Raw genomic sequence first — 13626 nt, 5'->3', positions numbered from 1 at the left:
AGTAATTCTTTCATTATAGTTATCATTTCCTTTTTTGTACTTCAGAGAGTATTTCTGATCTGATTTCCCCTATACCTTCCTGCCGTTGTTTGTTTACTTCAGATAATGTTATTTCACAGATTTCAGGTGTGTGTTTTCCAATTTCTTCTCTGCTGGTGTCTCTTGCATTTGTTTTGTTTGGGTTCAGGGTCTGCGACTGGGTTTTGTTTTTCCTCTTTGACATTTTATATAGCACTGTCCTTTTTTTTTTGTGGAACTGGGGATTGAACTCAGGCCCTTGTGCTTGCCAGGGAAGCACTTATTCCACTGAGCCATCTCCCCAGCCCCAAAACCACCAATTTTTTTCCCTATCTGCCACAACAATCAATCCTTGGCGAATTATGGATCAGAAGCAAATAAATATAGGTATTCAAAGTCCAAAGACGACTCTGGTCTATGGGAACTCAGTTTGAACAACATAGTGTCAAAGATTAAATTATCAAATTCTTTCTGTCCTAGAGACACTGAACTTTCTTGCAATTAGGGCTCTGCATGTGATTAGGCTCTAGATTCACTGGTATAAGCCTTTTATTTGAAAGTAATTTAAGAAGTGCCAAGCAGGGACACGAAATCCACTTTCTGCCTAGTGTGCCTCACTGTAAAGGCAGACAGTAGCTAGCTAACAGCTACGGCTGCAGTTTCCAGAGGGTGCTTGTCAGATCATGGCAGAGCACCAGCGGTCTCAGTAGTCTAGCTCTACAATGTGGCTGAGGCAGTCTTAGGAAGCTAGCAAGAATGTGTTGTTCTAGATCACTTTGTAATTCAGTTATTCAGTATTGTATAATATAATCCTTCAAGTTGGATGGAATGTTACATTCCCTACTTCCTGACAGACTCAACAACTAAACCAAAAAATGATTATTTAGCTACAGCATCGCAGTAAGTCATTTAGACAAACATCTAAAATGCTACAACTTACAAAATTGAATTATTATTTCAGAAAAACATGAGCTAACCTTTTAAAAAGAGTCATGAAAAGGAACTTACCTTGGTAAGAAATTACCTGTACACTAAGTTGTACAGTTCCATCTGTCTTTACTCCTTGGTCAAATAAACTTCTTTCTGGATCCAGCTACACATGGGCAAAATACAACATAATTTTATCTCAATCATTAGGTGAAGGCTTCTGCTTCTGATTTAATATAAGTGGATGTACCATATAAGACTCAATTTCTGTGCATAAATTATGAGAAAATATTTCATTGCCATGTCCATTAATTATTTGCCAAAAATGAAATCATTTTAACTACTTCTGTTAGTAATTTGAAGAGCATAAACAACCAAATTGATTTTAAATGGCAGTTCTAACGCTGGAGTCTGGGTTAGAAACTTCACACCAAGAGACAATTATTCATTTTGTAACTGTATTTTAAAAAGATATCACCTGTCATGAATAATAAGCAAGGTGTTTATGGTGACAATTTATCTAAATTTATTAACATGTCCAGGTCATTTCTTCCTTATAACCAAAGCCATATACTGAAGATCAGGGTTCACTCTGTTGCTGATCACAATGTTAATAATATTAAAGTGCTTATGATTTTATTGCTCATCGGCTATGAATATCATTAATCATAATTCTACACTCTTTGAACATTAGGGCTCTTTTTCCTTCAAATCCTCATACTATGAATGCATTTCACACAATGACAAATGATGAAAAAAACCCCTCTGACTTGCAGATATTTTCTGTCACCAGCTTCAAAACAAACTCTCATTGTAATTATTTTGAATAGCGTATATTGGTGTGTACTGTAAATCATACTGTTGAGGCACAAACCTCCCATTCTCCAGAATTCAGTTGTTATTGGCCATGCTACAAACATGTTTTCTAATGTTTAAAATGTCATATACAGAGTCTGCCAAAAAGAATGTATACACAGCAGTTCACTGAACTATGTAGGTCTAGAAGCTAATGCCCACCATTTTGAGCACCTCTTATCTGTAGAGGCCAAAGGCAACTTGTATTAGTCTCTTAATGTTTCAATGAATTTAGTATTAAAATATTATGCAAGTCTTTCTTTTCCTGATGTATACATTGTTTTGACAGACTCTATATAAAATGTATAATCTTAAGTCACTACACACCTAACTTAAGGTGGACAGGAAAACCTCTTGAACCTGTTTAAGAGAAGTCAAATTCGACAGTGCTACTCTTTAACGTAGCAGTCTTTGCCTAAAATTTTGTTAAAAATTGTTACATTTCTTCTCTTCATCTAACAGATGTAAGTATTAATCCACTAGAAACTATGGCATCTGTAATTCTGAAACCAAGGTCTGAGCTACTACATACTATTCACTAATACATGGAAAAAGACAAAATCCAGCCCTGGTATTTAATCCTTGGACACAGTTTTTAAAGAATACCAACTCAATGATCGCTACATCAGCTTTAAAGTCAGTACTGACCTAAAAATACAAAAGGTATTATCAGAAACAGCAAGCTTTTTGACTTCAAATGTGTGTTTGTACAGACATGAGAAACAGAGAGGGAAAGAAAGACAGGGAAGAATTCATAATGCCCTCAGATTCAAGGACAGCTCTGAATTCTCCTACGAGTCCTACATACTTCCATTTATTCAACTAATAAACTGTGGCAGGTTGGGTTCTTTGCAGGTTATATATTCATTACAGATAGATCAGTTATTAATTACCAAAAAAACCCAAACTAAAACAAAACAACTGAAAGACAACTAAGATGTTAAGTCCAGATTCTCCATTGTACATTGAGAAAAATCAGAAGTTCAGTGGCACTGAGTTATTCACTGCACATTTCTTTTCTTTCTTTCTTTCTTTTTTTCTGACAGCAGAATATATTTACTGGGGGAAAGTTCCTGTCTGAGAGGAACAGGAGGGGGTCCCTGAAAGGGTGGTCCTTCCACATTTCTTTTTGTCTTTCTGTTCTTGTTCCAAGCCATTTGTACTTTTATTTTGACAAAGGGTCTTTCTAAATTGCCCTGGCTTGTCTGAAACTTATGATCCTTCTGCCTCAGCTTCCTAAATAGCTGGGATTATGGATGTAAACCATTATCTAGCATAAATCTTTAAAATGCTGGTCTCAAGTAAGTAAAGCAAGAGTGCAGTCACACTGGCCTGGCCTGAGTTCACATTCTATCATACCCAAGTATAGCTGAAAACTGGGTAAATTCACCTCTTTAAATCTCAGTTTCTCCTGAGATAGCAAAATGTCATTAAATGATATTGATTCTAAAGACTAGTACAAAGATTAGACATAATAATTGAGAAGAGCTTTGCAAGTGCCTACTCTCTCCAGTGGTGTGATTAAAGGTATGCACCAACATAGCTGGCCAGCTCACCAATGTTCAATGGCAATCTTCATTCTGACCTATGTAGAATTTATTTATTGAATCTCCAGATTTTAGAACATTCTGAGTTGCTTCTAGTTCTGGTAAAACCATGAATAGATGGCACCATACATACACCTCTGCCTACCCAGGTGAGCATTTCTCCAAGAACAATTGATACTAACATTAGTTGATACTACATACCAGGTTGCCTTCCAAAAAGTGTTAATCTCACTGTTAGGGAAAAAATACTCCAAGCACTTAAATTTTAACTTAGCTAGACTCAACTATATTCCCTGGTTTTTAAGAGAAATATCCTCCCATAGCCACCATTTATGATACATAAATCAAAGATTTCATTAAAACATTTTAGTTCGCTGCACAACAGAATCTTTAAAAAGGCATCATATGATCTGTGTTTTAAAAAAAGCCAAAAGTTGTGTAATACATAGAATAACTACTACGAGGGCTAAAATACATACTCATATGTTAGCATTAAGAACATAAAATTCTAGGGTCAGCCAAACAGCTCAACGGATTAAAGTGCCTGCAAGCAGGCACAGGGACCTGGGGTTTGATTCTCAGGCCTTGGTGCCGGCCCTACCCCTGGGGCACACTGAAAGGGTAATTGAAACTGGGCACGGTGGTGTGCGCCTATAATACCAGCTCTTGGGAGGCTATACACAGGCAGATCACTATGAGGCCGATGTAGCAGTGAGACCCTGAACACCCTGAAGACCCTTCCCTAAAATACAGGAAAAAACAAAAACAAAAACACAAAACCCCAAAAACAAAAACCACATAATATTTTAATACTTGTATGTTTAATGAATATCAGAGAAAACTATATGAGCAACTCTATTAGGCTATTTTTTTTTGTTTTTCAATTTTATTTTTTGGTGGTACTGGAGATCAAACTCAGGAACTTGCATTTGTCAGGCAAGCACTTATTCCACTGAGCTATTTCCCTGGCCCCCTAGGCTACTACTTCTAATACATGAAAATAAGTAGAAGAGTTTCATTAAACATACTTTAAATATATTATTTTAACATTTCAGTGGGTAAAATCCTACTGAAATAAATGCCAAGAAGATCAGTTGATATATACATTCTTAAACAGAAAGGAAAATGAAAATCATTTAGTCAAGTGTTTATTACGTTTATTTATTCATTCACTATTCATGTTCACTACATTTTAAGGGTAAATGACACAGAAATAAGATAAACCAGTTAGAATATACTTGCTCACTCTCCAATGTCAATGTGCTTCCCATTACTCTACACTGTACATTTAAGCTTTAAAATTTTTTTTTATAAGTGCAAGTAAAAAGCAAACATCTTAGTAATACACACACACACACACACACACACACACACACACATTTTGTTTGTTGGAGATAGGTTCTCACTGTGTAGCCCAAGCTGACGTTGAATTTCACAAATCACCTACGCTCACCTCAAAATTCATGGTGATCCTTCTGCCTTAGCCTCTTGAATTTTGAGATGACAGGTTTGTATCACCATGCCTGGCTCAATCTTTTAAATATATTTTTTTTCATTTTTACTTTTAGTATTTAGTACAGGGTCTACAGGGTCTCACTACACAGATCAGATGCGTGATTCTCCTGTTCTCAGCCTCCCAAGCACTGGGATTATAGGCGTGTACCACCTCAGGGGGCCGGGCCAGCATGGCATGCTAGGGATCAAACCCCTGTAGCTGTGCTCTGCCTAAGTAGGCACTTTAGTTTGCTTAGCTATCTGGCCGACCCCTTAAATGTAATTGTAAATAGAAAAAAATTGCTGAAAGATTTTATTAAAGCATATTAAAGCTTAAATTTTATCATGAAACGGGGCAAATTCATTTACAGACAAAACTCATAGCTACACAGTTAAAAGACTAACAAAAAATTACAGACTGAAATGCTGAAATATAAATCTGAAAAAAATTACCTGGATATCTTGCAGGCAAATTTCATGAGCATCCAAAGAACACTGTAGTCTTGGTTCCAGCAGTTTTTTCAAATTGCCAATTGGTTCATTGATGTCTATGGCCTGGCTTACACATTCAGCTGGGGTGTAGGTTTGTTCTACAATGCTAAATGTTAAAGGATATAAAGGTTAATAATTAAATTATTTCCATGGATATAAAAGAATATTCTCAAAATAAGTTCAATACCAAAGTACGTTTATGGTTTTTGAAAACACATTTCTTCTTAGATACTATGGTAGGTTCAATACTAACCTGCATAGCCAAATTGAACACTAAATTTCACAACTTGAAATTTAAAGCATCACTGAAAATGTATCTCCTCATAGCACTCAAATTTTAACTTGGCTCGACTCAATTATATTGCCTAGTTTTTAAAAAACAATATCCATCACTACCAATTATGATACATGAAAAGATAGATTTCATTAAAATATTTCAATTTATTGCACAACAAAACCTGTAAAAAGCAACATATGTATGTTAAGGATATGTGTATGTATACATATATACTGCTTGTACAACATATAAGAGAAAATTTACTTTTACATTATATTTTCAAGAACACTTACATACATCCCTACTTGTTTCCCTTCCCAACAGACGTATAATAAGCATAAAATACAATATGAAAGTATTCCTTTCATTTAATCTTAGCACTACTAGTTATAATTACCATAGCTCCACATTTTAAAAAAGTATATTGTTCCCTTTTTAAAACATTCTTTTAACATATTTAGTACAGGATCTACAGGGTCCTACTGCATAGATCAGACTCAGTGATCCTGTTTTCAGCCTCCTAAGTGCTGGGATTACAGGCATGTGTCACCATGCCCAGTCTCAATGACCATCTCAGAGTGCTCCAGGGATGGGGCCCCGGCCCCTGTGCTCTGCCTAAGCAGACACTTTAGTCCGCTGAGCTATCTGGCCGACCTTAAAACTTTCCTACGAGTTCCTTAGTGTTACTCTTAATTCAAAAGGATTAAAATACCTGATAAGTAATTCTACATATTTCTTATCAATGGTTATATGGGCTTGAACAGAAGGCAGGAAATGCTGGGTATGGTGGTACATGCCTGTAATCACAGCTACCTGTGAGGCTGAAATAAGAGGATCAAGATCAGGCTGGTCAAAACCTAAGTGAGACCCTACCTCCTAACAAAAATAAATGATTAGGGGATGGAGCTCGGTTGTCAAGTTCCCCAGTTCAACCCCCCGAACAACAACAGCAAGTAATTGCTGAGTTGATGAATGTGAAATTCAATTGTTTCACAACATGAGCAATTTAAATCTCATTTGCAATTGCCAAAACTGTCCATATTGAAAAAATTGTCAACTTTCATTCACATAAATTCTAACAACAATCAGGTATAGCCATGATACTTAATGAATGTATATAGCTCAATCTTTTCCTAAAACATTAAAAATTTATAAAACAGATTACTCATTACCAAAAAATAACAAACATCTGAAAATAACCGCACACTATTTTTGTTAAGATGAAAAAAATACTGGTAAGCATTTCTGCCAAAATCTTCAGGTGTATCACAGGAGGCTACCATTTTCTTTTGTTGTAACAGTGATTTTTGAAAATTCTGATGCTGTTTTAAGACAAGTTTTTGGAAGTCCTATTTCATATATGTTGAATATTAAAAATCCTTCAAAATTTTGTTATGATTACCAGGTTCTCTTAAAAAAAAAAAAAATGGCAGTTTCAAAACACTGGCCCTTAGTTCCTGGCAAGTTAACAAATTTGCTATAGCTGAAAAGCAACTAGAGATTCTTTAGTAAGGTCATCATGGTAACAACTGGTTTTCTACCTAGACATATGTAAAGGGCTAAAAAAGTAAATACTGTAGGCTTTACAGAGCAATTGGAGGTATGTATATTAAAATAAAATCATGGGAGGCTCCAAGAGAGCTCCCAGTGGTTTTCACTTCCTAATATACATACCCTTTTCAAGTTGTCTCCCACACTGTAGTTGGCATATGTGGTCAAAAAACTAAGGCAAGTGTGTTACATGACTTTAGTTATTCACCTAAAAAGATATTGTGGCTTCCATCTTGGTAACCTCTTTCAGACTGGGGGAAGACAGTTATCATGCCATGAGCAGCCCTACAGCAGTCCTAGAGAGGCCAACCCCACATGGCACTGAGGAATCCTTCCAAGAGGCTCATGAGTGAGTGTAGAACTAGAGACTCTAGTTCCAATCAAGTTTTTAGATGACTGTATCCCTGAATGACAACCTAACTACAAATTCCTGCAATACCACCCAACTAAGCTGTTTCAAGGTTCCTGACCCTCTTAAGAACAATGTTCAGCATTAAATACTGAGGGGTGAGGGTGGGTGGAGATGTAGATCAAAGGTAAGAGCACTTGTCTAGCATGCTTGAAGCCGAGTTTGATGCCCAGCACTGCAAAAGCAAATAAAACTAACCCACTAAGTTTTGGCATAGTTTATTATACATATATGCTTAAGTGGAATTCAAAAGAACCAGTGTTGTTTTCTGCTAGAAAAAAACATAATCAGTCATCCTGAAGCTCTATTAGACATAAAGTTTAAATTTTCGCTGTACCCTTAATTCAGTACTAGATTATTCTTAATAATATCCTGTCCTCTCTACAGACGCCCTCTACTGCTCTGCAGTCCCTTTTACTTTAATACCAACCTTTCTTCTGTGCACTCTGGTTTCTCAGTCCCATCAATCTCAATTTCTATCAACTCTTCTGCTTCTCTTTTAGTCATGGTTGAAATATTTCAAGGGCTCAGTCCTGAAAGAGTTAAAATTTCAGTTTTTAAATTATCTGCATAAACTAAAATGATGCACAAGATACACAGACAAAATTTGCTTTTTTGGTGGCAGTGTCCTGGCAATGGAACTTAGGACCTCATGCTTGCCAGGCAGCTGCTGTGCTGCTGAGCTATATATGCCTGGCAAAAACCTCAAATAAAAGCAGAAGGAAAATATTCATCACATATAGAATCTACAATGATGTTCATAAGCTAGTTTTTGTTTAAACTGGTGTTTATTAGCAGTAATCAATTTTTTTCTTTTCAAAATTTTATTGATAAACAGCAATGAGACAGTTTCAAATCAAATCGGAAGTACAGTTTCAACAAATAACATACTGCAAAAAAACAACAACAACAACAACAAAAAACCAAATAACATACTACATATATTCTTCTTAGTGGTTAATTGCTGTACAAGATGCGGGCTTGAGAGCAGTAATCAATCTTAAGTCAAAAAAGTAATTGAAGAAGGTACTTCAAAAACCAAGTGAGAGGAGCCAAGGAGATGGCTCAGTAGAATAAGTGCTTGCCTGACAAGCGCAAGGGCCTGAGGTGAATACCCGGTTCTGAAAACAAAAACCACCAAGTGAGGGGCTGGGGAGATGGCTCAGTGGAATAAGTGCTTCTCTGGTGAGCGCAAGGGCCTGAGTTCAATCCCCGGTTCCGCAAAAAAAAAAAAAAAAAAAGTGAAGGTTATGTTAACTACATTAAAGCAACTCGATTCAAACCTGAGGGTTAACATGGAGATGAACAACTGATGAGCTGAAAGTTCCACCTTACTAGCAGTATTTACTATGAAGTATGATACTAAGTGATATAAATTAACCTAATCACATTTAGAATTATAAATTCAAATATATTCCAAAACAGTAAAATATACATACTACTGCCCCAATTACAGTTTTTCAAAGATTTTTCTACAGATTTAGTTGTATTTTTAAACCAAATATTTACGCTTATTATCTCATGTAAATTACTGCTGTAAAAGACCAAGACAAAAATACAATTTTTAGTATGTCAAGACACAAAACAGCTAAAAATACTGATATTCTATTTACAATACTATGAGGTGTTAATGCTGCAAGTTCCAGGCTGTTACTAACCACCTCACTGAAGGTGAATGCACATCTTTGGATTTATATTATATTAATAACCAGCACCTTCAGATTAGAGCTTCTGAAGTTTACTCCCATATCTGAAACAGATATATTTCCCTAAACTGGTGCCCTAACATTTGCTGAGTAGTCTGTATTCCTTAAAAGATGAAATACTCATTCCTGTATTCCTTCACAGTAACCACTAGTTACTCAGTGCCAGGTAGTACCTTCAAATGTTTTATATAGAAAAAGCCTTAAGAGGTCCTCTCATATGAACACTATCCAGAGATTAGCAAGATCAAATGGCCCATTACTCTATATTGTCACTTCAGATGTATGATACCTAGGCATTTAGCTAAGTGTGAAGTACCTGGACTCAATTTCCATTTCCTCAAAAAGAGCAGGGTAGCAGTGGCATATGCCTGCCTACCACTTTAGGAAGGTGAGGCTGAAGGATTGCCAAATTCACACCTAGCTAAGGCAACTTTGTGAGACCCTGTCTTAAAAAAGGAAAGATTAAGAATACAGTACAGTATCAAAACTCTGGGTCCAATTCTTACTACTACAAAGAAAAACAATAGAAAAAGAAGATATATCTCCCTAAATACACAAGTGGAGTCAAATATGATTTGTACAGAGACAGGCTCTGTGTTGCATGTATAAAAATCATCTCTTTCCTGGACTAGTAGTTTCTTAACAAACTTCAGTGTCTGCCTACCCCCCCACATCTATATTGTCAGTACAACAGCCAGTGTGATTCTTTTTAAAGGCACTTAGATCACAGCACTTCCCTGACAGATTCCAGTCACAGTAAAATCCAAAGATTTCCCAGGGGTCTGCAAGGTGCTGCATGAATTCCCCATCTGTATCCCACTATTGCTGACTCCCTTTCCCACATTAGCTTCTTTGCATCTTCCTGCCCAAGGTTTTTTGTTTCTGCCTGAATCTCAGCTTTTCAATGGAACTAATACCATGAGCATCATCATTTGATTGTTGTCTCCTCTTGACTTTTTTCCACAGCACTTAACCTTTAATATACTGTGTAATTTTAGGTAGGACTAGGCCTCAGTGCCTAAAGCAAACAAACCACCTCAGTCCAGAGATAAACATCCTGTCTGGTTAAGGTCAGTTATTAGTCACTAAGCAACTTGTGTTGCACGTTACTAACTTTGCAAAAGTATAAATTAAGGACCGTTTTGTTGTGAAATATATACTATGCAATTATTATATTATCTTTCTTCCTCTGCTGTGTCTCTGTTTAAGTGAAAGACTAAAAATTGCCTAAAAGTGATGAGACAGATTTGTCTGGACTGGGACATTCCCCTACTGTCTTGCAGTTGGAGGGGCTTTACTAAGTCTTACCTTCTCAAGAGATTGAGGACTGTGGTAGAATAACAATCCAGAACCAGTCATTCTGCTAAATTACATGGCAAACGGGATTAAAGTGGTAGAGGGAAGTTAAATGATTAATCAGCTTCATTTTAAAATAGAGATTACCTGTGTGTGATGGTTCATGCCTGTGAACTCAGCAGTAGCAACTGAGGCAGGAGGCTATGAGTTCAAAGTCAGCCCTAGGTATATAATAGTGAGACCCTGACTCAAAAAACCTAAACCTCATCAAATGAAACCAAAGACATACACAGAGATTATACTAGATTAGCCTGATATACCAATGGAATCACAGGGTCCTTAAAAGTAGGAGAGAGAAATGGAAAAGAAAGCTGGAGAGACTCAAATGTGTGAAAGGACTCAATTGCTCAGCTACTAGTTGAGGATGTAGAAAAGTACCAGTGGGGTTCTGGAGAATCTAGGAGAAACGCAGTCTGAAAATACCTAACTCAAGCCTACTTAAGATTTACAAATTTCAGAATAGTAAAACATAAACTTAGTGGTACTTACTGAATTTGCTATAATTTTTTATAATACCAGTGGAAAACTAAGACAAGTCTTTTCCAGTTTAGAAAAGGCTGTACCTCTCCTAAGGTTTCATTATCTTCAACTACTAGACAGGTTTTCTGACAACTCTGTAAACAGCTGGCACCTGAATCTATGACCCGACTTCCCCTCCCACATCACTAAAGTTGCACTTAAAGGAGAAAGTACTTTGCATAGATCTGAACAAATATCCTTGCTTTTATTACATTTGGAGTTTATATTCCACACGATAGGTCTGCTGATCACCACCTGTTTTGCTTTAAATGAATCCCACCATTTTACACATAGCACCAGTTAAGAGGCAGACTTGATTGGGAAAGGAAGGAGGCAGAGCTTACCACTGGAGAACCCAGGTATGACACATGTCCAGCACATAAATAGGCTCCAGCACTTATCTCCTTGGGAGTATGAAAAAGATGAATCTGTTTTCTTTTCCCATATTAGCATAAAAGTCTTGCTAGGTGTGACCTGTAATCCTCGGAGGCCAGCCTGAACTGCATAGTGAAACTGTCTCAAAAGGAAAAAAAGTCTTCCTTTCCCAATCAAGTCTACCTCTTAACTGGTGCTATGTGAAAAATGGTGGGATTCATTTAAAGCAAAACAGGTGGTGATCAGCAGACCTATCGTGTGGAATATAAACTCCAAATGTAATAAATGCTGTGATATTTGTTCAGATCTATGCAAAGTACTTTAAAGTGTTTCATCTTTAGTAGTTTGTTATTTTATGTTGAAGAAATGAATTTCATTAGGACTCTTTCACACCACACAGATGGATTCCAGATGCCTTAAAGGTTTAAGGACAAGACTATCTAAAGCAAATAAAACAGAGGATATTTTTCTTTTGTAGTGAAAGAATACAAAAGGATTCTTAAAAATTCCCAAATATGGGGCCAGGGAGATGGCTCAGTAGAATAAGCACTTCCCTGGCAAGGCAAGGGTCTAAGTTCAATCCCTGGTTCTGAAAAAAAAGAAAAAAAAATCCCAAATACAAATATAAGAAGTGAATTCAATTACACAAAGATTAAGATTTATGTTTAATGTACAAATTACAGTGAAAAAGATTATCTCTAACACCTAAAAGTGACATGGGACTAAAAAAAAAGTAGACAATCTTTTGGAAGATAATTTTTTTTAAAAAAGGTGGGACAAATTAGAAAAGCAAAGAAAGCATAGGTAAAGGAAATTCAAAGAGAAACTCAAATGACTCAAGATACAAGGATATGCCTAAATTCAAGTCACTTAAAAATACAATTTAAAATAAGAAACAAGAACTGTATATGTTTCCTATCCACACGCACTCTTGGCCAGTGCTGGAGCGAGTAACAGGAGGTAGTAGGGGCATGGGGACATAAAACTCTAGTTTAGATAGAGGTAGATAATCCAGAGAAAAACCTTGCAATTCTCAAATCAAGCATATTTATTCCCATGCCCCAGCAATTTCACTGCCGGCCAAGTATTCCAAAGAGATTCTCAAATTACTTGATAACATGTTCACGGCAGATTCAATTGTGGTAGTTGGGGCCGACGCCAGTCCAAGTTTTTATAAAAGGACATACAACTAAACGTTAGTACCTGTCAGAAGTATGAAAAGAATGTATGCACAAAGTAAGTGTTGTTTTTGTTTGTTTGGGAGACAGCCTCTCACTGCGTCTCCCAAGCTGGTCTTCACTGCTAGGCAGGCTTAGCGGCTGAGCATCTCTTGGGGGGGCGGGGCCTCCACTCCTCCCAGCTAAGTCATCTTACAAAAATGTTCCATTTAGCAAAAATGAGAACCATGGTTTATAACCGAGTAACACTTAACATTATCTGCTTTATTTTCGGAGCCTTACACGGAGGTCTACTCCCGCTAGTATTACTAATTCCTTCAAAGATTAGAAAATAGGATTTTCTAAGAATTTTGAAAAATAGAAAAGTATAGTACGTAGAGAGACTGGAGACAGAAGTGGCCTTATTGGCTTACCAGCGGGAGAGGTGATACTTCTTGTTGTCTTTTCAAGACAATGTTTTGCTATGCAGTTCAGGCTGGCCTTGAACAATTGAGTTCAAGGCCAGCCTGAACTACAGAGAGAAACTTTTTTCTCAAAAAAAAAAAAAAAAAAAAAAAAAAGGACTAACAAAACAAGAAACTACTACCCATCATCTTGGAACGCAACACTGAGCACTCTTTCCTACCAATCCAACTGGGACCCCAGCATCCAAACACGGCCACCGCAGCACCAAGAAAACAGAAAGCTGATGAGCTGCATTAGCCCACTGCGGTCTCCTCGGCTTACTTCCTCGTTTAATAAACGCATTATATTAAGCGAGTTTGAAGCAACTGTGAGCCCACTGCACAGGGCACAGGCATCTGGCGGGGGACGGCGCCGGGCGCGCCGGGGAGGCGGCTTCTGCGACCACTCTGGGGTCCCGGGGCGCCGGACGAGCCCAAGCGCCGAGAGCGGCGCGGCGGCCGAGCCGGCAGGAGGGGGC

At 37.3% G+C, this 13626-nt stretch overlaps 1 protein-coding gene across 1 annotated transcript in view; it reads right to left on the bottom strand.

Moving 5' to 3' along the window:
- Gabpa (GA binding protein transcription factor alpha subunit) overlaps positions 1–13626 on the bottom strand; it is a 47089-nt gene that overhangs the window by 32846 nt on the left and 617 nt on the right. The window contains exons 2-4 of the mRNA XM_023711184.1: positions 8001–8103; positions 5295–5439; positions 1027–1111 (exon numbers count right to left, since the gene is read on the bottom strand). Coding sequence (XP_023566952.1) covers positions 1027–1111; positions 5295–5439; positions 8001–8077 — 307 coding nt within the window. The 5' untranslated portion in view covers positions 8078–8103. The remainder of the gene's footprint in view (positions 1–1026; positions 1112–5294; positions 5440–8000; positions 8104–13626) is intronic.

This window comes from Octodon degus, unplaced genomic scaffold (assembly GCF_000260255.1).
Source record: "Octodon degus isolate 3935 unplaced genomic scaffold, OctDeg1.0 scaffold00020, whole genome shotgun sequence".
NCBI lineage: Eukaryota > Metazoa > Chordata > Mammalia > Rodentia > Octodontidae > Octodon > Octodon degus.
Note: the sequence above shows the minus strand (reverse complement) of the source record. Positions and strands in the feature narration are given on the sequence as shown.